Genomic DNA, 21962 nt, shown 5'->3' with positions numbered 1-21962 from the left:
ACCACTGAACTGAAGGGTAGGATGGTAGGAGAGCTGGGTTCCCATGGACATGTTTTCAGAGGTCAGGGAAGGTGGACACTTACAGGACAGGCGGAGACGCTCTGCTCCCACTGCGTCATGCTCAGGCTGTCCTCAAGACTTGTGCATTTCTTCATCACCACATCCCAGCCACAGTAAGGGTCCTGGGCCCCAATGCAGGTGCTGAAAATACATAAGGGTTAACAGAGAGGCAGTTTCACCACAACAGATGCAAGCTAAGGCAAACCTGGCGCCAATGAGTTCACATAGGCACTATACGAGAAACAAAGTTTTAGTCTGCACACTAAAGAACAGGGCTATCTGCATATGTCAGCAAATATCCTTTTAAAATGAAATAATTAATTTTGGCTGAAATATCTATTTATTTTCTAAGATGCAGGGCAGATGACTAAAAGACTATCTGGGAAACATGAGCCTTCTGGTGTCATGAGCAAAGCTAAAGTCATAATTTTGCAATGCTGAAAAATACTAGTCATCACCACTACCATCATCATCATTGTCATCCTCCTAATAACAGGCATTATTTGTTGAACACGTAGTGTGATATATAAATTTATTATATCATTTAGACACAAACAACTTCTATAGGGAGGTATTAATATCTTCACTTTATTTATCATCATCATCACCACTACCACCATCATCACTGTCATCACTATTATCATCATCATCACCATGGTAACAGATGCCATTTGTTGAACACCTACTGTGATACATCAAATTATTATATCATTTAGACAGTTAAAACAACTATAATGAGTGAGGTATTGTTGTTTTTACTTTGTTAATGAGAAAACTGAGGCAAAGAAAATTTAAGAAATTGGTCCAAGGAGAGGCAAATACACCCCAAACCCTTCAACATGGTTACTCCAAATTTAATAAAATAGAGAAGTCTTCCTTTTGAGTACCGTAGTTTAAAAATGATTAAAAATATCAATTTAATAACAGTTTAATACAGCTCTGACTACAATATTCAGCAAATTATATCAGAAGTATTGTAGATGGTACATATTTTACATTAGTTTTGTCTAAATGAAAGAGTTCACACACAATCAGGGGCATGATTAGATGAAGATTTTGGCTCCTATGCCATAAATACAAAAGGTGGCGGGTGGGGGTGGAGGGAAGCAGACAGAGATGACAATGACAGGGTCAAAATCATACAGAAGGTGACCCCACAGGCAAGCAGGGCACTGAACACCTGGGGACTCTCTCTGTGAAGGGGGAGAGGTCAAGATGTCAGATGTGTGAAACGATGTGAAGAAGGCAGGTGAATACCCCATGGAAGTGCCAGGGTCTTCTCAGAAGTAGGGTGCACTTACAGCAAGGGAGACTGTCGTAGAGCTACCGGTGAACCAAGAGTAGGACTAGAAACCACAGCGTAGCTATCAAACACGGGGCCAGGGAGGCAGTATAAGTAATAATATGTCGTCAATATTAAGGACAGAAAATAATCCTAATTAACACATCGAATATGTTAACCACTTATAAAGTGCTGTTCTAAGAACTTGACCTCTATTAGCTCATTTAAACCTCATAGGATCTTACAAATATAGGGTCTCAACGGCTATTACATTTATTCCACTTCAAAATGAAGAAACCAAAGCAGAGAAAGGCAAGGTCGAAGTCCCACAGCTGGGGAAGATCTCTCTAAAGACAATACATCAAGCAATACAGGTATAAAACTATTATTTATTAAGTTACTATTCAATTATTATTTATTAGCCACCCAAAGAAGTTCAATCAGAAACAGTTAAAATTGGAGCTTCTCACAGCAGGACTAGGTTGGGTGGGAAGGGGTGGGAAACGATTACCTCTCGAGATAATCTCAATAGAACCTTTTGATAAGTGACCGTGCACATTTTAAAAGGTAAACTGAGGCACATTACAATTTTCAAGAGTTTCTTTGAGCATACATTGATTCAAATTGGGCAGTGCCAAACCCAAGGTGGTTAGGGGTGCTGCACCTGCAGGAGGAGCTAACGGGGAGGATTTTATGGAGAAGACAGGGAAGCAAAGCAAGGAAATGATTTGACTGGCTACAGCGTAGATGGTTGCCTTATTAGGAAAAGCCTAGTTGGCTGTTTGTGACCGCTGTTCTTAAAATTTTATTTTCTCGGATGCGAGTGCATAGACTCTGGCTTGGGTTTTGGTTTGCTCACCAAGGCCACCAAGGCATTAGAGCCTCGCCAGTCTAATGGCCTCCTTCTTAATTACTTTAACACATACATTTTACTTTCATGCAAAAAAATCAAACAAACTACTTATAAAGAAAAAGTAAAAGTCTCCCTTTCTTAGAAATAGGCAACTGTTCACACGTTTATACATTTTGGAGATACTTTCCCTATTCAAATAAGTGTGCATGAGTGGATATGTCTATACATAAATGTATATTTGGTTGCTGTGGTTTATATGTACAACAATGCATGTAACACATGCAAAGGGGATTGTACACACAGCCTCATGTTTTAATTGTTACACATAAAAATACATCATGAGACTTTCCTTGCCAGTATATACAGATCTACTTTATTCCTTTTAATGCCTGTGGTGTATTCTGTTACCTTGATGCCTTAACACTTATTTAAATCCTTTAAAAGCAAGGCTGTAATGCACATGCATGTTCATATTTTCTACATGCTAAACACTTACAAGTGGAACTGGGGGGTTAAAAGTTATGGATATTAATAATTTTGTACCAACCAACAATATGGGGGATGCCTTTATCTCTTCTCCCTCTTTCATGCTGAATATTGCCTATTTTTTTTTAACTTAGCCCTTTCTGATAGAGGAAAAACAATTTTCTAGTTACCTTTTTTATTTATTTAGTTGTGAGATTAAGACTTGCTCCATTTAGTGTGTGTGAGCACTTACTGATTATCTGTATTTCCATTTCTGTAAACTTCCTATTTATAAACAATTCCTGGTTTCATTTTGTTTTGCTTTTTTGATTGGGTCATTGGTTTCACTATTTTTATCTGGTCATTGGAAGCAAAAATTTCTCTATTAAAAAATTAATCCTCTGTTAATAGTATTTCAAATACTTTTCTCATTAGTCACCGTATTTTTTTTTCTTGAGATATAAATGTTTCAAAGTTTCATGCAGTGAATTTAATGAATCTTTCCTTCATAGGATTGGATTTTGTGCCATACTTAGAAAGAGCTTCCATACCTAAAAATCATAAAAACATTTACCCACGATTACTTTTGATTCTCCTACGGTATTATTTCACTTGCCTCACTATCTTTGATCCATCTGAAATGTATTTTACCAAGTCTCCTTTCCTCCTGTACTAAAAATTAAAAACAAAAGAACAAAAAACATACACTTTTAATCTAAATTTCTCAAACTTCACACCAACATAAAAAGATCCATGGCTTAGAATTAAGAACAAGGAAGCTGTGTATGGTTTCTTTTTCCTTTTTCTATTGAATTCAGATAACATCTTTCTCAAACACAAGTTTACAACAGAGAGCGTGAGCACTAGCTTTTCAAAATCTCTAGTTCTTGAGGTTTGGGAATATAACTTCTAATAATTGACTTTTTTAAATAAAAACTCATTTCAATGATCAGTTCCACTGGGTAGAATTTAATCTTTATTTATACGATATAGACATATCCAAAATTTCTCAATTTTAGGAACTCATCATTTTTTTGTTTTATTTTATTTTATTATTTCTTTCTTTATTTTTTTGAGGAAGATTAGCTCTGAGCTACCATCTGCCGCCAATCCTCCTCTTTTTGCTGAGGAAGATTGGCCCTGAGCTAACATCCGTGCCCATTTTCCTCTACTTTATATGTGGGACACCTGTCACAGCATGGCATGCCAAGCAGTGCAGAGGTGCACATCCAGGACCTGAACCGGCGAACCCCGGGCCACCGAAGGGACACCTGGGAACTTAACCGCTGTGCCACGCGGCTGGCCCTAAGAACTCATCATTTTTAAGTCACACAACTGATTTAATATCTCTCTCTCTTCTTTTTTTTTACAGGAGATAGGAAAGATGAGAATAAACCAATGAGTAAGTAAAACCATGCAAAGGGTACATTTTTGTATCTATGAAATAAGACATCTCACATAGTGTATCTAGGCTCAGGGTCAGTAAATTCTCCCTGAGTAAGGGTGCCTGTGCAGACACCGTTCTGTGGGAAAATATCCATAATGAGTTGCCTTCAACTGAGACCTGTAAGACAGACCTGGGCAAAGGGTGGAGATTGAGAACCCTGCTCCCTGCTGTGCCCTCATCTGGCTGCAACAGTGAGATGTGACCAAACTCCTAAATGAGCGAAAGTGAAGCAGAGTCACTCCTTGCTGGTGGAATGCCACAGAGTCCATCACACATCGGAATTCTCTGTGCATGGTCCCTCTTTCACATCGGTGGGCAAACAGGGCAGAACTACACTTGGAGAATTAGTCACAAGGCCCGCACCCCTTTTCACATTTCTTATTAAAGCAACATTTGACAAAATCAAATTCCAAAAAGGGGAAAACTTCTCCCACTGCCTAACTCTGCTCCAGGCTCCTTCTTGCAAAGCTGCCTGGAGAACTGAAATGCAGGGTAACGTGAACTACTCTACACTGTTTTAAATGAAATCTGCTTGCAAAAACATTACTTTCTTCCGATAATGCTGACAGTTCTGCATGTCCTTAACATTCCACTTATCCCTTAAAATACTAAAACTTCCCTACAAACACAAATGCCCATTCACTAAAAAAATACCATTGATATATAAATAAGTTTTCCTCGCTTAAAATATTTTAAACCACGGGCAAAATCTGATGAGTGCTACCTTTATTCTAAATTAGACTTTAAGAAAAATCAGTCTTCACAACTTTTTATTTCTGGAAGGTGGGTCTTTTAAAGAGACCGTGTGGAGAACCATGGACTTCCTATGAATGCAGCCATCACGAAAGCGGCTTTTCTTTAGTCCACTTTGAAACTCTTTTTCTTTGTATAGTAAATCTTTGTAATAAAAACTTCTCCTCATTTTGTTAATAATCTTAGATTAGTCTCATTTGATATGTTATCCTGGTATTTCAACGTATCTGAATTCAGAAAACATGCTGGCCAGAATCTGAAAGGTTATTTGAAAACACATTTATTAAGTATATTTTAGAGCTAAATGGGTACTAATATTTATCTGAATTCTTCATTTACATTTTAAAGTTTGCAGTTATGCTATTTACTAATTTGAATAACAAGCAAAATAGACGTATTCATTAGAATCTCTTCACCGTACTTCTGAAAAATTGGAGCTAATTACTGAATATGATCCTCTTGTATATTAGATTATCTAAGTATCAATGACGTTATCTGGTGTGTTTCTGCGACACTAATTGTCTTTATATCAGTTTATTTTTGATATTAAGAATTTTTACCATATTAACGGAATGTATTCATTAAACATGGGATGTTAAAAGTGCTTCAATCATTTATTCATTCAGCACATACTTAAGAGTACCTGCCATGAACTAGACTTTGAAAGTGGTGGGGGTATATACGGTGGCAAACAAAACAGATACAGACACTGCACCCAAACAATTTACCTTTTAGTAAAGGAAATAAACATTAATCAATTACACAGATAAATGTCAACAATCAGTTGCAAAGGAAAGACCAAAAGGGAGAACCCCATTTAGTTGGGTGGGTCTGGGGTCAGGTAACAGGTGGGGAGTGGCATTTAAACTAGGACTAATGAGGTAAATAGAAGTGATCCATTTGATGAGTATCAGCAAAACCAGAACATTTTGGCAGCATGTTCAGCCTGAGGAAGGTGCTCAGGTGGGAGGGAAATAGGAGGGTTTGAAGAACTGAATAAAAGGAGGCTAGGTTTTGGCTGACTTGAGTCGTAAACAGCAGAGCCCTGGAGCCCTGTTAAAGAATTAGGGTCTCCTTGGAAGCGCTGCACACTTTAAAGAACTTCCCAAATACTGTGCAAAAGCCATGTGTCAAATGTCAGTACTTAATTCTATTCCCATTTTGATGGTAGTGGGAAGGATCGATTTACTCGTTCATGAACGATCCTTGCCTTAATTCTTAAGACAACCTGAGGCATCTTATTCTTAAACACCATGTTGCCATATATGTCAGAATCCACTTTTACTTTAAGAGTTGTACTAAAAAATATCTTACAAGAGGGACTGGCCTGCTGGTGCAGTGGTTAAGTTCGCACGTTCTGCTTCTCGGCAGCCGGGGGTTCACCGGTTTGGATCCTGGGTGCAGACATGGCACCGCCTGGCAAAAGCCATGCTGTAGTGGGCATCCCACATATAAAGCAGAGGAAGATGGGCATGGATGTTAGCTCAGGGCCAGTCTTCCTCAGCAAAAAGAGGAGGATTGGCAGTAGTTAGCTCAGGGCTAATCTTCCTCAAGAAAAAAATTTAAAAAACCTTACAAGAAATATGACTGAAAAAATTCTAATTAGACAATAACCTTCCAAGAACGCATTCTAAGACATAAACTAATCCTTCAATTGGTAAATCCAACTGGAACCTATATTTTCTTCAGTTTCCTTTTCTGCAAAACTGGCATGATAATACTTACCTAAAAGGCTGTCTTAAGAATTAAATTATATCATGTACTAAATAAGAAAAACAAAGTTTTTTTGAGATGGGATGTTTATAGCTAGTCTAATCAATCTCTAACCATAATTACATGTTATTATATGGTATCGACTTCTGAGGTATTTGAAAACATTCTATACCCAAAATCCTAAATCTTTGAATGCCATGGGTTCTTTATTTAATCAGGCAATGTCAGACACCACAATGCATTCTATTTAGTGGTGCAAAGTATTCAACTACACATTTGGATCAATTAACAATGATTTGTTTTTCAAAGATTGGCACCTGAGCTAACATCTGTTGCCAACTTTTTTGTTTCTCCCCAAAGCCCTCCATTACATATTTGCATATTTTAGGTGTGGGTCCTTCTAGTTGTGGCATGTGAGATGCTGCCTCAGCATGGCTTGATGAGTGGTGCCATGTCTGCACCCAGGATCCGAACCAGTGAAACCGTGGGCCACTGAAGTGGAGAGTGCTTAAAAGCTTAACTACTTGGCCATGGGGCCAGCCCCCGCACAATGAATTTTTTGACTACTTGCATGTGCAAGGCACAATGCTATGTGTTGAAGACACAAAGGAGCAGAAATGAACTAGAGAGGGAGGAAGAACACATTCATGAAAGTTGTCTGACAACAACATAGCGTGGGATAACTATTAAGTGAGAAGCGCAGACAATTGGTGCTACAGGAGTCAGAGGAGAGAGTGGTGGGCCAGGAAGAGATGATGTGCAGGCTGGCCTTTGAATGAAGTTCGGGTTTAGCTGAGTGAGAAGCACGTCCCTTATCATCATAGCCTGAGGAAGGATGTCCCAGAGCCATGTGTGCACTGCATGATCCAGGAGGTGGGTAGCTTGGCTGGGTGGAGGTTTCCTTAAGGCTCCAGAGAAATGTTCTGATGTGCATAAAATGTCTGGGTTTTGCTTAGACAAGGGAAATTTGGCTGTGGCATATAGGATGTGTAAGATAGTGAAATCTATTAGATTAATTTATAATCCCCAAGAAGAACTGAGATACGACACAATTGTAACAGTATTTTTTAAAATGACGACATGTGCCAAGTAAACACAGATATAATTACTAGTAAAAATACACGTTTATACTCATTATGCATAACTTGCTAAAGGTATTTAATAAGAATTCAGGTTACATGCTAAAATTTATAGATGAAATTAATGAACTAGAATTTCAATTAGTCACTAACTTTAAAGATATTAAAAACTGTTCACTGCAGGCTTATTATTAAATGGGATTGTTAAGTACAATGAGGATTTTTCACATTTCAATTTGCTTTTAATATTAAATTTAAATAACTGATATGTACTGCCAGTAATTCTAGGCAAATGCTTTTTAGTTAAAATCTTATTAAGCAGATATAACACTCAAATTTTCCTGAAAAATATGTTTTAAAACTAAACAAAATTGATATAAATTTTACAGTGAAGCATTTTGGGAAAATTGATAGAAAAAAACAGTTAAAAGAGTAAACGGCATTTGAAATAAGCAAAACAAAAGGGCTTTCTGGAATCTAGTAACTGAGATCAGCTTGGGACCAGATTTGCTTTCTGACGTGATACAGACGGACCCGCTTCATCCACTTGGCATGCACAGAATCCTGAGCTGTTTATCTTGGCCTCTGGGTGGGCCTCAGTCATTGTGAACTTTGCCCTAGAACAAACATAAAGTCTTTCTTGAAAGGCCAAGTCTGTGCCCAGGATAAAGCTCTCCAAGGAAAGCAGCCTCAGCCATGGCCAGTTTTATACTCAAGGACCAAAACCAGGACAGAGAGGGCACAGAGAGTAAGAATGGCCAACACAAGCCCTTCACATCTCAGGGATGTTGAAGTAGTTGCTGGGAGTGATGACCAGAAAATGCTGTATCCATGCGCCTGAGAGGGAAAGAAAAGAATCACTGGTCCCTTCATTTGGGGAAAAGCCTACACTTTCAGTATTCTACGTTCTCTGTTCTGTAAGATAGTGGTAATTACAGGTTCCTCCAAGTCTACTCTCCCACAGTCTCTTCTCCTTCCCGGTCCATCAAGGGTAAACATGAAGATATAATATCTTCTTGTCTCATGTTTCGTCAAGGGACACCCTTGTGGGAACAAGGGTTTAATGGGCAGAATCAGAAGACACAGGAGAGTTTGAAGGGTCAACAGTTACATCTGAAGAATGCACAAGGTGTCAAGGAATACATCTTAATTTTTACACAAGACCTTAGAAGACAATAAGTCCAGAGGAAAAAAAAATTTATATGATTCTAACTCCTTATAATTCATCCAACTTAACAGTTTACCCAAGACTGAGTGAATGAGGTTTAGGCCAAGGAATCTTTCCTTGGAGCATAGCCCACCCTGAGGAAGAATATCTGGCCATCTCAGCAGAAAAATTCCGGCAAGCGTGGCATCTACCTTACACTCGGATCCTCTAGTGCTCTCCTCAACAGCTGGGATGGACCTGGAGACAGCAGCAAAGGTAAGCATTTGGCTTTCCTCACACCTGGCCCTGTGCAGCCTCCACTGGTGCCTGACTCTCAGACCCTTGTGTATAGATACACGTTCACTTGAGACAGGGGATTCCTGAATATCCACTGGCAGATGCTTCTACCAGCTGGATGGGGCCATGTTGCCATCACTCACCTACACACAGAATGTGGTCACAGTAGAGTCTCACAAACTGCCAGAAAATCCATCTACTCAGACAGACCAGAGCTAGGTAAACAATTTAATGTAAGGAGCAGAATCTGGCCTGATGGGCGCTGTACCTCTCAGACAATGTGAAGTTGTTTAAAGGTGGAAAAACAAATTCTTGATAGGTCAGTTTGCCTTCGGTTTAGTCCAGTGGCAATGTGAAGTATATCTTGGCAAAGAAGGCAAAGCACATGTACAAGAGCAGCTTGAATTTTTGCTTTTCTTCTCCTATGTGTGTGTTTCTTTTTATAGTTGCTTTTGACTTCCATTTGGTACAGAGGGAAATTTAAAGTCAAGCCTTCAACAGAGGGTGGAGAGAATGAATAAAGACCGTTCACTAGGAATGCTGGCTCAGTAGGACCTACATGAACTGACTGGAATAATCAAATGAGAAAGGAAAGGAACCATCTTGTACTGAATTCTTATTATGTGCCAGACCCATTACTTAGTCTCTGTCTTTTTGTCCCTAGTAACATATTGAGTAACCTGATCGTAATCACATACCAAGCAAAGGCTTATCTAGGATTCACCCGAATCCAAGGCTCATGATCTTTCCATACGCAAGCCTGATTTGCAGACATGCGGGAATGGTTATTTCTATAAGAACCATTAATTCATCAGACTATGCTGCAAATAAAATTTTAGGGGAAACCCAGTGTATAAAAGCCGAAGTGCTGCAGCTCAGGATAACTCAGGTGCAAGGATCTGAAGCTGAGAAAAGTGCTGCAGCCCAAGCTTCCCCATGCAGTTCTTTACGTGGCTTTAAACTCAGGAGCTCAAAAGCAGGAGGCCCATAGAGTAGATGTTAAATAATGAAACCTTGCATTGTGAGCTCTTTAGTTGTGTTTCTCAAACTCAGCTGAGGTACAAAAGGTTGGTAAATATACCAATTTTCAAACTTTATCTAAGTGACTGAAACAGGAACACACTGTGTGAGGAAACTGAATAGAAAGCTGAACCCCAAATGTAGGCTGGCTACCGCACAGCTAAGGAAGGTTAAGAGCCTCTCCTACTGGATTTGACCCATGGAATAGTTTTAGCACACTTGACTGTTCTTGAAAACATTCTCCGTTGAAACAACAATGTGATTACAGCAAAATATTTGGCAAAAGAAGAGAAGAAAAAATGGTACTCATAAGCCTATGATTGTAGGGGCAGCCCATGGCGTCTCTGCAAGATGATGTTCATATATTTTCTTTGTTTTTATTGTCTACTTGGATCAAAATATATGTTTATATCATTGCCAAAGGTGGATTTAGCATTAGGTTAAGGAAACAGACTTCTTTACTTCATGAGACCTGTTAAGGCCCTGTGAGTGGCCCTAGTCATTTTGTATTTATAATTTGATATTCTTTTCCTTAGTGAGAATCCCTCCCAAACTGCATAAGCTTCAGATCCCACAAAACCGACTTTTCTCCCTAACTGTCACACACAAACAGTAGTAAGCTTTATGTTCCTTAATGTCCTAGTCGCCTGCATGCATGTTCCTCTTCTACCTATCACATTTTGACCGCTCCTTTTCCACCCTGCCCAGGACCTGGGGGTGTTACCTTGTGACTTTGCCGGAAGACACTGTGTTCCAGCCTAAGATCCACCTCAGACCTCCTCTTCCAATGTGCCCTTCACAGTCGTAATTAGCATGTTGGTGAATGTACTTTGTCTTTTCCTCCTATTTTTTAAATAGCTGTAATGATGGCATGCACATAATGTTGTCCTGCTTTTTTCAGTCACTCTCATATCACACAGATGTCTTCACGGTCATCATAGAATGACTTCAGAATAAGCCACTGAGTGAACAATCCTTGAATAAGCATATCATAACTTGGTAAATAATTCTCTTACTATTGGAAATCTAAGATTGGAAGATGGGTTATGATTCAGATATAACTTAGGTAGTAATTGGACAGAGATGTCAGCCTTGGACATTAGGTCTTAGAGTAGTCCAGGACTGGACTTTAATGATAAATCAATTGTAGGATAAAGTCTAAAGCAACCCCATGTCCCTTTGGCTTGAATTCATGATAGACATTGGGAGATTTCATTGATGCCAGAATTTCTCATTAGACTCTGAGCTCCACGAAGACAGGGTCAGCGATGCCTCATCTGTCATTGAACACTCAGGGCCTGGCTTGGTGCTTGGCACAGATGAAGTTCAATAAATATACTATGAATGAATTAAGTAGGAAAATCCACAGTCTATTTAGAGTCTAAACCAAAGCCAATGCAAACAAAAACTCAAGATGTTGAGATTTCGAAAATATTAAATTCATTTTGAAGAGAGAATAATTACTTTGTAAAATGGGTTCATGACAAAATGTCCCTCTGAATGTTTATGTGATTCATAACTGAATGGCTAAAGTTGTCCTGCTGGGGAACATTGTGGGGACACTGCAATTTCTCTCCCTACACTGTGAGTTTCTCCCATCAGGCAGATGCTGTCTTTAGAGAACATTTAATTAATAAACGTGCCAACTTACGAACTCCTCCTTTTATAACTTTGCTCTTTCAAGCAATACATGTCCTGCAGTACCCTAATATCCTCACTAATTTTCTCAATGAGGTGTTAATTTCTTTAGCTAAATGACACTATTACGGACCAAATGGATTCAGAATGACTAGATACCCATTCATAAATGGAGCCAAAGTCTTTTCTTAATGGTTCCATGTTTCCCTTGAGTTTTATAAAGCAAAACATAAAAGGCATGTCTCTCCTATCTTATCTATAGATTACGATTCTCCTGGTTCTCAGCCTTTTTTCTCTCCCCAATTAGTTTTAATAATAAAGCAAAAAAAACCACAAAACCAATGCCAACAACAAGAAACACTTAAGGTCCAACAGTTAATCCTTTGGCTTATGTTTTTTATCACTACGTTTTTCTGTAAAGGGAGTTTCACTGTTTCCTAAGAACTCAGATTTTCTTTTTAGGTTATGAAGTAAAGTAGCAGAAAAGAGAGAAGCAGAGTGTCCGTTTGTAAATTGGATAAGTGTTTACCGAGCCTGTCTTGGGCCAGGAAACATGATGGAGGCTGCATGCAACCTGGAAAGACAGACGACGACCAGCCTTTGGCTTATGGTCCCGTAGGCTGAATGAAGCCTGGACTGGCATGTAGTACGCAGAATTCTAGTTTCTGTTCTATGACTGATGATTCTTTAGACATTCTCTCTCTGATTTAGACCAATCCCTCACCCGTAAAATGTTAACTCCACATCCGATAGGTTTATCTTATCTCATAATTGTGATGGGTGTCAAAAAGTAAAGAATATATAATTGTTTGAAGAAAAGAAACCACCATGATATTCAGAAAATATTATGGTATAGAGTTAATTTATGTAATTTAATAAGTAATTTAATAAATTTAACACCTAATTTTATAAATCAGTGTATATGATAACAATGTACATTTATTCATTCAAAAGATTAGCCCTGAGCTAACTACTGCCAGTCCTCCTCTTTTTGCTGAGGAAGATTGGGCCTGAGCTAACATCTGTGCCCACCTTCCTCTACTTTATATGTGGGATGTCTACCACAGCATGGCATGCCAAGCGGTGCTATGTCTGCACCCAGGATCCGAACCGGCGAATCTTGGGCTGCTGAGAAGTGGAACATGTAAACTTAACCACTGTGCCACCAGGCCAGCCCTGATAATACTCTAATTCAAGAGTTAGCAAACGACAGCCCATGGGCCAAATCTAGGTGGCCACCTAAAGTTTTACTGAGACACATTGTAGGGGAACGCTCTGCCCTGCTGCCCTGGTGACTTTCCATGTCTCCACGTGCGGCAAGGCTTAACAGCTGACCTGAGCTTTGGCATGAGGCCCTTTGATCCTCCCTGATCATGGCACATGGGACGATTATGGGAAGCTGCTACAAGGCCATTTCCCTCCCACCTCCCTATGTTCCATGGAGGCTGTCAGGAGATAGCTTCTCATCGCCTCCCAGGTTCTGATGAGAGATAAGGCTTTCTGCCCCGACTCCCTCCCGCCTCCACTAGGATACAGCTGCAGGCTATAAAACTGCTAAGTTGCACAAGGGAACTGGCTCCTCAGCAACATGGTGCCTTAGTTGTCATGTTGCATTGTCATCCGGCCCCCTTTAGTTTTGGTGCCATCCTGTGAGACAAGGGGCATGGCTAGCTGACTGCTTTTCTGCTCTTTTGTTGTCTATGACAGTAATAAACTGTCTGAATCTAAAAGTGAATCATGCTCCTTTGCCTGACCAATCTGTTAGCCTTGCTGACACACCGCCACACCCACTCATTATGGTCTGCGGCTGCTTCCATGCTACAAGGACAGAGTTGAGTAGCTGTAAAAGAGACCATACAGACTGTGAAATCTAAAATATTTTCTATTTGATTCTTTACAGAGAAAGTTTGCTGACCCACTGATCTAATTAATGTGTAATCCTTAAAGCAGCTTGAAGTCTATATCAAAAGCCCTCCCATCACGACTCCTCCTAGCTTTCTTTTCTTTAGACTTGAGGAGCTGCAATCAGCCAGACCAACTGGAAGCCTACAATATTCCCTTGGGTGGGGTGGGAGCCTGATTTGACTATTACATGACTATTACATGACTATTACAGCTGAGCAATCATTCTTTTCTCCATGAAACAGTGACATGAGGACTCTTAACAGTTCTCCGCCCGCGTTTGTTTTCCTCCAAGTGGCAGGTTACGATGTTACATTGGTATTAACATCAGGTGAGAATTAAGGCAGTGGCTATTCTTGCCTGCTCCATCCTATGCATCTATAGAAAACTTTTCCTATTTTTAAGACCTCATGCTGCTATCGAGATCCCTAACTGTATCCCGGGTGCATATGAGGTGGCCCACAGGATGGGGTCTGCTTGTCATACACTGTACCCATATCCCGGCCTGTCCAGACCCCCAGCATCCTCAAAATTCAGTAAATGTTAATTCACGTTATGAAACTAATACATATATTTGGTAAATATGTCCTAGGGCACAAAAGAATACACAAGAGAAGTAAAAGCTTCTATCACACTCCATTCTCCCAGAGGCGACCATCCATTCTGATGAGTTGGATATATTGTTAGCAAAATTTCCCATGTTATTTATTAAATGGCTGTGCAAAAAAATGCTAAAATTAAAACCAAATATTTTCACTCATTTTTTGAGGTCAAACTTGACTAGAACATATTTTTAAAATATTGTTCTTTCAAAATAAGTTTCCGAGGAAAAGTATGTGATGTTAAAGGCACCAGGCTGTTCGTTCAATGTTACCATGCATGCCCAGCATGGATGGTGCAGGCACGCACTTTTTTCAGCCTCCCCTCAGGCTCCAGGACCACCTCGAGGATAAATGCAGAATGGAGACTTATTTTAGAATAACCAAGGAGCTATAGAACCTCCTCTGGTCTGCTGGATCCAGCCTGGCGGCTCTTATAATAAAGAAGAAACGAATAGGAAGAGGACGTGGCTAGTTGTCGGTAGGCACAGCTGGGTTCTCCCAGTTCTGGACTAATAGCTCAGGCTCTCAGGAACATGTGCAGAGTGCCATCAAGGAGCTCGCCCCTGCTGAAATCTGACCCCTGAGCTGACTCCTCATTGTCCCAGGGGCAGCCCAGTAAACCTAAAGCCTGGGCCCTGGGGGCAAAGTCTCAGCTCTGAACCTGAGTCATGTTGCATGAACTATGTGATCTTGGGCAGGATGCCAAAAATCTGAGCCACCAATTCCTCATCTGAGAAATGGAGATGCTATGCGACTTTACTCTCAGGGTGTAACGATTAAGGAAAGTGATGATAAGATCTAGCACAGATACGTAAAAGAAACGTGAAATTGTATCAATTGTTATCATTTATAAACATTTTAATAGATATGAAACTATGCAGCACCTTTGAAAAACAGATATTGAAAAAACAAAAAATGTGACTATGATTTGGAAGGAGACAAGTAATTTAGTTAAGCTCAGTTTCTCTTCTCAAATACTTAAAAATTCATTTATAAAATTGATTTTCTAATGACACATAAAATTACTCTATTCTACTATGAAAAGTATATTTAACAAAGAAATTAGAATCCAATTGTTACTCAATTGTTATCCTGTTCCTATTAAGTGTACTTCTTTAGGCATATTTCTGGAAAATTAGAATTGCTTTTGTCAAGAAAAAAACCCACACCATCTTTCCTCATAATTATCCAAAAAAAACCCAAAATCTGGTCATGTAGATATTAGTTTTTTTAAAAATGGATTCTTTTCTCTAGTTAATGTTAACTAGGGACGTTTTCCTGTCTTTCTACAGGAGGAGGATGGCAGAGAAAGAAATTGGAAAAAATCAAGAGAAATTTTTGGGTTGAGATCTTTAGATTTTCTTTTCTCAAATGGAATATTTAAGGGTCAAACACAAACTAGTCCATCCTGTGCATGGGCACACAGGAGACCACAGTTCATCAGTTTTCACTAGACTCATGACCTCTCGCTGCTTTTCTCTGAGAGAGCGGACAAGTAAACAGCAGCGAGATTCAGCTCTTGATATAACTGTAACATCTTCTCCTCCCAGGAACTGATCAAGACAGACAAGTGGCCTTATTCTCTTGAAAGAAAAAGACAGAACTGTGGACTCCGACCCTGCTGCTGTGCCTGGGGGTGGCAGCTCCAGTGGACTCATGATTCGGCTTGAAATGCAGTTGCATAAGGGATGAGTGTGGGTACGCTGATGCCTGGCTTCCCCAATCTGATGCACGACTTACTTTGCTAAGGCGCACCTGCAAGCTGCTGAGCTAGACACGAGACAATGCACCATGAAAAGGATGAATTGTCTTATGCTTTGCAGGCCACAAACCCCCATTTCCAGAAATACTTATACATATAATACACACACACATAGACACACAGCATGAGCTTGTGTCTTCCTGTGTTTTATCGTATGTCACACTCCTCAAAAAGTCACTGTTAGGGGGCTGGCCCCATGGCCGAGTGGTTAAGTTCGCGCCCCCCGCTGCAGGAGGCCCAGTGTTTCATTGGTTCAAATCCTGGGCGCGGACATGGCACTGTTCATCAAACCACGCTGAGGCGGCGTCCCACATGCCACAACTAGAAGGACCCACAACGAAGAATATATAACTACATGCCGGGGGGCTTTGGGGAGAAAAAGGAAAAAAAATAAAATCTTAAAAAAAAAAGTCACTGTCAGAACTCAGAGCTCACTGGGCTAGAGTTGGAAGACCAGTGCCCTTCCAGCTGCATTCTGACTTATGACATGCCCGTTGGCAAGACCCCCAACCCTCTCTGTCACCCACTGAACCATCTGCAGCTGGGGAGAATAATTCCTGTCCTAGGCTAGTCCTGCAGGAAACACAAGTCAGAACAAATTTCAAGCAGCTATTGGTTAACTTTGGGAAAAAGGTGTTATATAAAAGATAGTTGTTAATAGACACCACTACGTGCTATTAATGCTCTCAATAACATTGTGGCTAGGTGGGAGGTCCCTAATGTTATTCCTCAATACTCTGATACCAAAGAAGGCATCATATTATAGATTATCTAGAACCATAGATTCTAAAGATATAGATTCATCTAGATTCATCTATATATAGATTCATCTAGAACCATCTAGAAGGGAAATGTAATGATTTTTATTATACATGAAAAGCTTTTTTCTACATAAGAATACCCACTTTGCAGAGTGCTTTAAATTTCACACTATATCGTTATCCCATTTGATTCTTCAGCAATTCGCATGTGTTAGGTGAGAAAGTGGAGTCTAAAAAAGTTTAGTGACCAGGTCGAGAAATAGCACGTGCAGGTCTATGATGCGACTGCCAGCCTCTAGGCCCCAAAGCCAGTGCCACTGGGCTCTTTGTTTGAGAATGAGTGACTTGCGTATGGGGTTTGTGAGTGATATATCCAAACATCCCATTTCTACACCAAATCTGCAATTATGCACTTGTGAAATGGAATTAATAACAGTCTGATCCCTAATAATGTTTGAGATTGTGACTTCCCCAAGGGCAATCTTTTGCCAGGGGTCAAGCATTCATGCAGTATTCCAACAGCGAAGTGCTGGTCAAGCGTATGGTGTATATAGGACTTTTGAGTTTCCCAAGCAGCTGGGCCTGTATTTTCCCAAATTAAGCTTCAAACCCCACTGTGGTCAACAGTGGATACCTGTCGCAGATGAGAAGATTGGCCAGGGGAGTGAGGGATGGTGTGGTGGCACCTGGGTTTCCCTGTGTCTGTGGGACTTGCCTTCTCTTTCCCTTCTCCCAGCTGACCTGTGTGATCCTGGAGCCTCAGGACAGAGGCAGCATCCTGAGGGAGCTGGTGCCGAGGATAAGACTGTGAGGACTGCCCAGAAAGGGGATGCCACACCGCTCCTTCTCGGGGGATTAGCTTTGGACTGAGTGGACGCACGCTTGATATTATTTTCTGTATGATATATATAAATATATCAGATCATATATATATCAAGTATAGAGATATATTCAAATAAAAATAAACTTGTGTCAGATGAATGCAGGAACATCAAATACCAGCATTATCACTGAGTGTTATAATGCACTGAATAATTTATTTTAACCCTGACGGCTGCTTACAAATGTTATCAAGTGGCTCCTCCTCCTTGGATACTGATGAGGTATTCTCATCATAGTAAATCAGTTTGCATCAAAACTCTCTGCATCGTAGGATGCAGGACTCACCAGGATGTTAAGGGCCTGATGCCATTCCACCAGAGGGGATGTAATGCCCTCCAGGCTCCTGTGTCCTCTCTGGGTGGTGCGTCTATAAGGGGCACCAGTGCACGGAGTGTACCCCTGGGGCTGCCCTACCTGTGTGTGCGGTGGAACTGGCACCTCTTCAGTGGGACCTTGGCCACGTGCTCCCGCAGGCCCACAAAGAGGACGCTCTGGCTGTGGAGGATCTGCAGGCTCCTGATGGGCTCCCTCCGCCTCTCCGGGAAGAGCTCGATCTCTTCCAGCAGACAGCTGCTGGAGGTCTGGGTCAGGGGTGCCCGTACTTTCTTAATGGTGCCATAATCTGCAAAGGTAATAGAGAAGGAAGGACACAAGGTCAGCGGGTCTCTGCAGCCACTCACCAGTTAAGCAGCCAAGGTTCTCCAGCCTAGACTCATCTGAGGAGCTTTTAAAAATGCTGATGCCTGGGTCTCACCTCAGACCTATTCCATCAGCCATGCTGGTTGTGGGGCTAGCAGCCAGTACTTTTTTCAGCTCTCAGCAAAGCTGACAAGCAGCCAGGAATGAGAACCACTCAGCTATCATCTGCCTCGTCCAGTTGCAAGGCTAGAGTCCCAGAGCACAGGAAAGCTTACTGCGGCTCAAAGTAGCCACCTTGGCACCATCCCATGGAGAAGATCAGGAGAGTGGAATCCTCAGGAGAACATCTTGGATTCCTAGTGTCAGGCGGAGGAGCTGCCTTGCCGCCCCAGGAGGGCAGACCCCATCATGCGATGGACAACTGCAGATACACAGGACAGCAAAGGATGCATGCTCTTCCTTCCTGCACAGGAAGTACATCCTTCTCTGTGTCTTCTCCTCCTCTGTCTAGATCATCTGCTTCCTGTTTCTCTCTAATGCTTATCCTTTGGGATGCTCTTCTGGGTCTCGACTCCCCTTATCCTTGTTCCCTGTACTGGCCTGGTCCATTGCTGGTCTGGTTCCCGCCCTGCTCCAGGTTTCTGCTCCCTCACTGCTTGTTTCTGCTCACTTATTTATAAGCTTGGCTATAAGCACTACCCAAGGATGAGCATCCCCTGAACCACTCAGACTCCCCAGAGAGGGTGTGAGGGACATGGAGAAGGGTCCTTTTAGTCAGTGAGGACCATGGCACGGTAACACTGTGTGACAGGCACACAGACTTGAAACACGTGCTGTTGCCCCTTATAAGCTGTGGTGAGGCCTCTGCTCCAGCCTGCAAATCCAGGGCATGAAACCCAGCCTTCCAGAAGCACCTCTGAGAGCCATCATCAAGATCTTCAAACCACCCTGAAGGCACTCATGGAATAAAACCCATCAGGATCCTCACTTTCAAAACATTACAATTCTTATTCTGTAAACACAGAAAATGAGGCTAAGAAGTTATTTTAAAACCAGAAGAAAATCAGGAACTTTTGGCTTAAAGGCCTCCATTAATCTCAGAATCCATTAATCTCAGAAGACACTAGATAGAAAATATTTGTCAGTTTTCCATTCCTATGGATGGCCTCAGAGACTGAGGCTGTTTACATTTAAAGAGAAAACACAGATGCAGACATAGCTTATCCTGAATTTATTAAAAAATGCATTATCTGAAAGATCTCCAGTGAACATTTATTGATTATGAACTGACTGCATAATAATGTATGCAGTATTAGTAAAACATTGCTTAATTTTATTTTAAGCTAACTGGTTGAATATGTTACTTTTGAGAAAGTTCAAGCATAAATGGAATTACTATGTATGCTGGGGAGATTAAAAACTAAAAACCCAATACCTGTCTTCGAAGGAAGAGTGAGTATGAGTGCATGAGAGGGAGAAGGGGAGAGAGGGAGAGAGAAAGGGGCAGCCGGGGGGAAGGCAGCAGACATTTTACAAATACACATCTCCCAGATCTAAGTATGTAAGAAAATCTTCATGTCTTTATTGTATAAGTCAATGCAATTTTGACCTGGAGACGACAGGTCCCAGTTGTTGGGAAATTCAACCTCAGTGATTTTGGGGTCTTCCTGCCTAGCGTGGTGCAAAGCATCAATAAACCTACACAGGACCAAGGCAGTAACAGGGACAAGATGGGAGCTTCAGGGAAGATGACTTCAGCACAGATGTCTTGGCCACAGTGCCCCCCTGAGGAGGCCCCTGCCAGCAGATGGAGGTGCCAGCCTCCTGTACAGCAGCGACAGGCACAGAACCTCTGGCCACCCTTTGGGACATCATGATGACAGGAGACGATGTCTCAGCCAGAGGTCAGGAGCGGGGCCAGGGCAGCAAGCCTTATCTGAGAGCTGAAGTGAGAGACCGGTAGGGCAAAACAGAACATTTCATAGCAATGCAGGGGTGGGGGTGGGACAGAGCAGAGCACATGGGACCCAGCTGGAGCATCGTCACTGTGTGACTGTTATCACATTATTTTCATGGGAAGCATGGGTGACAGCACTAAATCTTATTCAACAGTTGAACCCAGACTCTTTGTTGTTTATTATTTACTTTGTTGGTGGATTAATACTCTGAGAAACCTGCCCAAATTAATGATAATTCAAATGTCGATATGCTCACATGCGTTACAAATTCTTAAGCAATTGCAAGGAAAAATTTTAAAAGATGTTTAATAATTTGATTTGTTTAAACAAAACGTTTACAATAAAAACAAGGCCCTTCAACCTCTAACTGCTAGAGGTAATGTAAGCTCTGTGTAAGGCAAACTCTAATGCACATAATTCAGTTATTAGTAGCTGAAAATTAACCATATGTTTGACTTTGGGAGAAAATAGCTGATATTTTTCTAATTTTCCCTGTTCGGGTTACTAACTAACATGGATTTACTAGCGTTAAGATTCTATTTTGCATTTTGATAGAGATAGTAAAGGATAACAATCTCTCATTTGGTCTGAAAATATGCCTTATAAGAAGATAGGTACTGTTATGGGCTGAGTTGTGTCCCCTCAAAATTCCCCACATTGAAGTCCTGATTCCCAGTACCTTAGAATGTGACTATATTTGGAGACAGGGCCTTTAAAGAGGTGATTAAAACAAAAGGCGGTCCCTAATTCAACAGGACTGATGTGCTTGTAAGAAGAAATCAGGACACAGACATGTGCGCTCGCATGGGAGGACACATCGAGAAGATGGCCACCTACATCCAAGGAGAGAGATCTCAGAAGAAACCAGATTTGTCAATCCTTTGATCTTGGACTTTGAGCCTCTAGCACTTTGAGAAATAGATTTGTGCTGGTTAACGCACTCAGTTTGTGGTACTTTGTTATCTTTGTTATGGCAGTCCTTGCAAACTTGCACAGGGACTCTCCATCAAGAGTAGGAAATACAAAAAACAGATTTTGTTCCAGATAATTTGTTCACACCAGTTTCAAAACTAGACTGTAAATTATTTTTCCACATTTCCCTATGATATTATGACTCAAATTCTCATGCAAAGGCATTATAAATTATGTTATACTGCAATTTTTTTTTACATTGTATGATGACAACATAAGATTCATATTATCAACAGCCTAGTATTTCCAAATATTGTCATTTATTTCACTTAATCCCCTATACAGATGGCCGTGGGCTAGAAAAACAGCAGGAGATGATACAGGACATGTAACATTGTGACAAAACTGATGCATTTTGATAAACATTATACAGTAATTCATATAGACGGTGCTGCTGCTCACATCTTGATGCTAATGACTCTGGTGATCTTTGGGGGAAAATTAGAGGGAACTAAACAAGCGCTCAGAATGAACTTTCAAGTATCTGAGGAAAAGGTCTTTGATTATAATGAATTTCTTTTTGGAGGATTTTTAGAATTTTAGTCTCACCCAAATTTCAAGAGTTTATGAAAATAAATCTTTAGGAAAGAAGGAAGGCAGAAAGGAAGGAGGGAAGGAGAAAAGGAAGGAAAAGAAACATGATCAGTTCAATATAACATTTATTATTGCTCTGAACAAAAATAAAGTTTTGATTTTTCATACTTGTATATGATTGGATAACCTTCTGCAA

The 21962-nt window shown here is 40.8% G+C and overlaps 1 protein-coding gene across 4 annotated transcripts in view; it reads right to left on the bottom strand.

Annotated features, from left to right (window-relative positions):
- Positions 1-21962, bottom strand: part of SEMA5A (semaphorin 5A) — a 460083-nt gene that overhangs the window by 90574 nt on the left and 347547 nt on the right. For all 4 annotated transcript variants that reach the window (XM_070519875.1, XM_070519877.1, XM_070519876.1 and 1 more), the window contains 2 exons: positions 18078-18285; positions 84-201 (listed from right to left, as the gene is read on the bottom strand). In XM_070519875.1, coding sequence (XP_070375976.1) covers positions 84-201; positions 18078-18285 — 326 coding nt within the window. The remainder of the gene's footprint in view (positions 1-83; positions 202-18077; positions 18286-21962) is intronic.

The sequence above is a fragment of the Equus asinus genome, chromosome 10 (assembly GCF_041296235.1).
Source record: "Equus asinus isolate D_3611 breed Donkey chromosome 10, EquAss-T2T_v2, whole genome shotgun sequence".
NCBI lineage: Eukaryota > Metazoa > Chordata > Mammalia > Perissodactyla > Equidae > Equus > Equus asinus.
The sequence above is the reverse complement of the archived record's forward strand: the minus strand, read 5'-3'. Positions and strand labels throughout refer to the sequence as shown.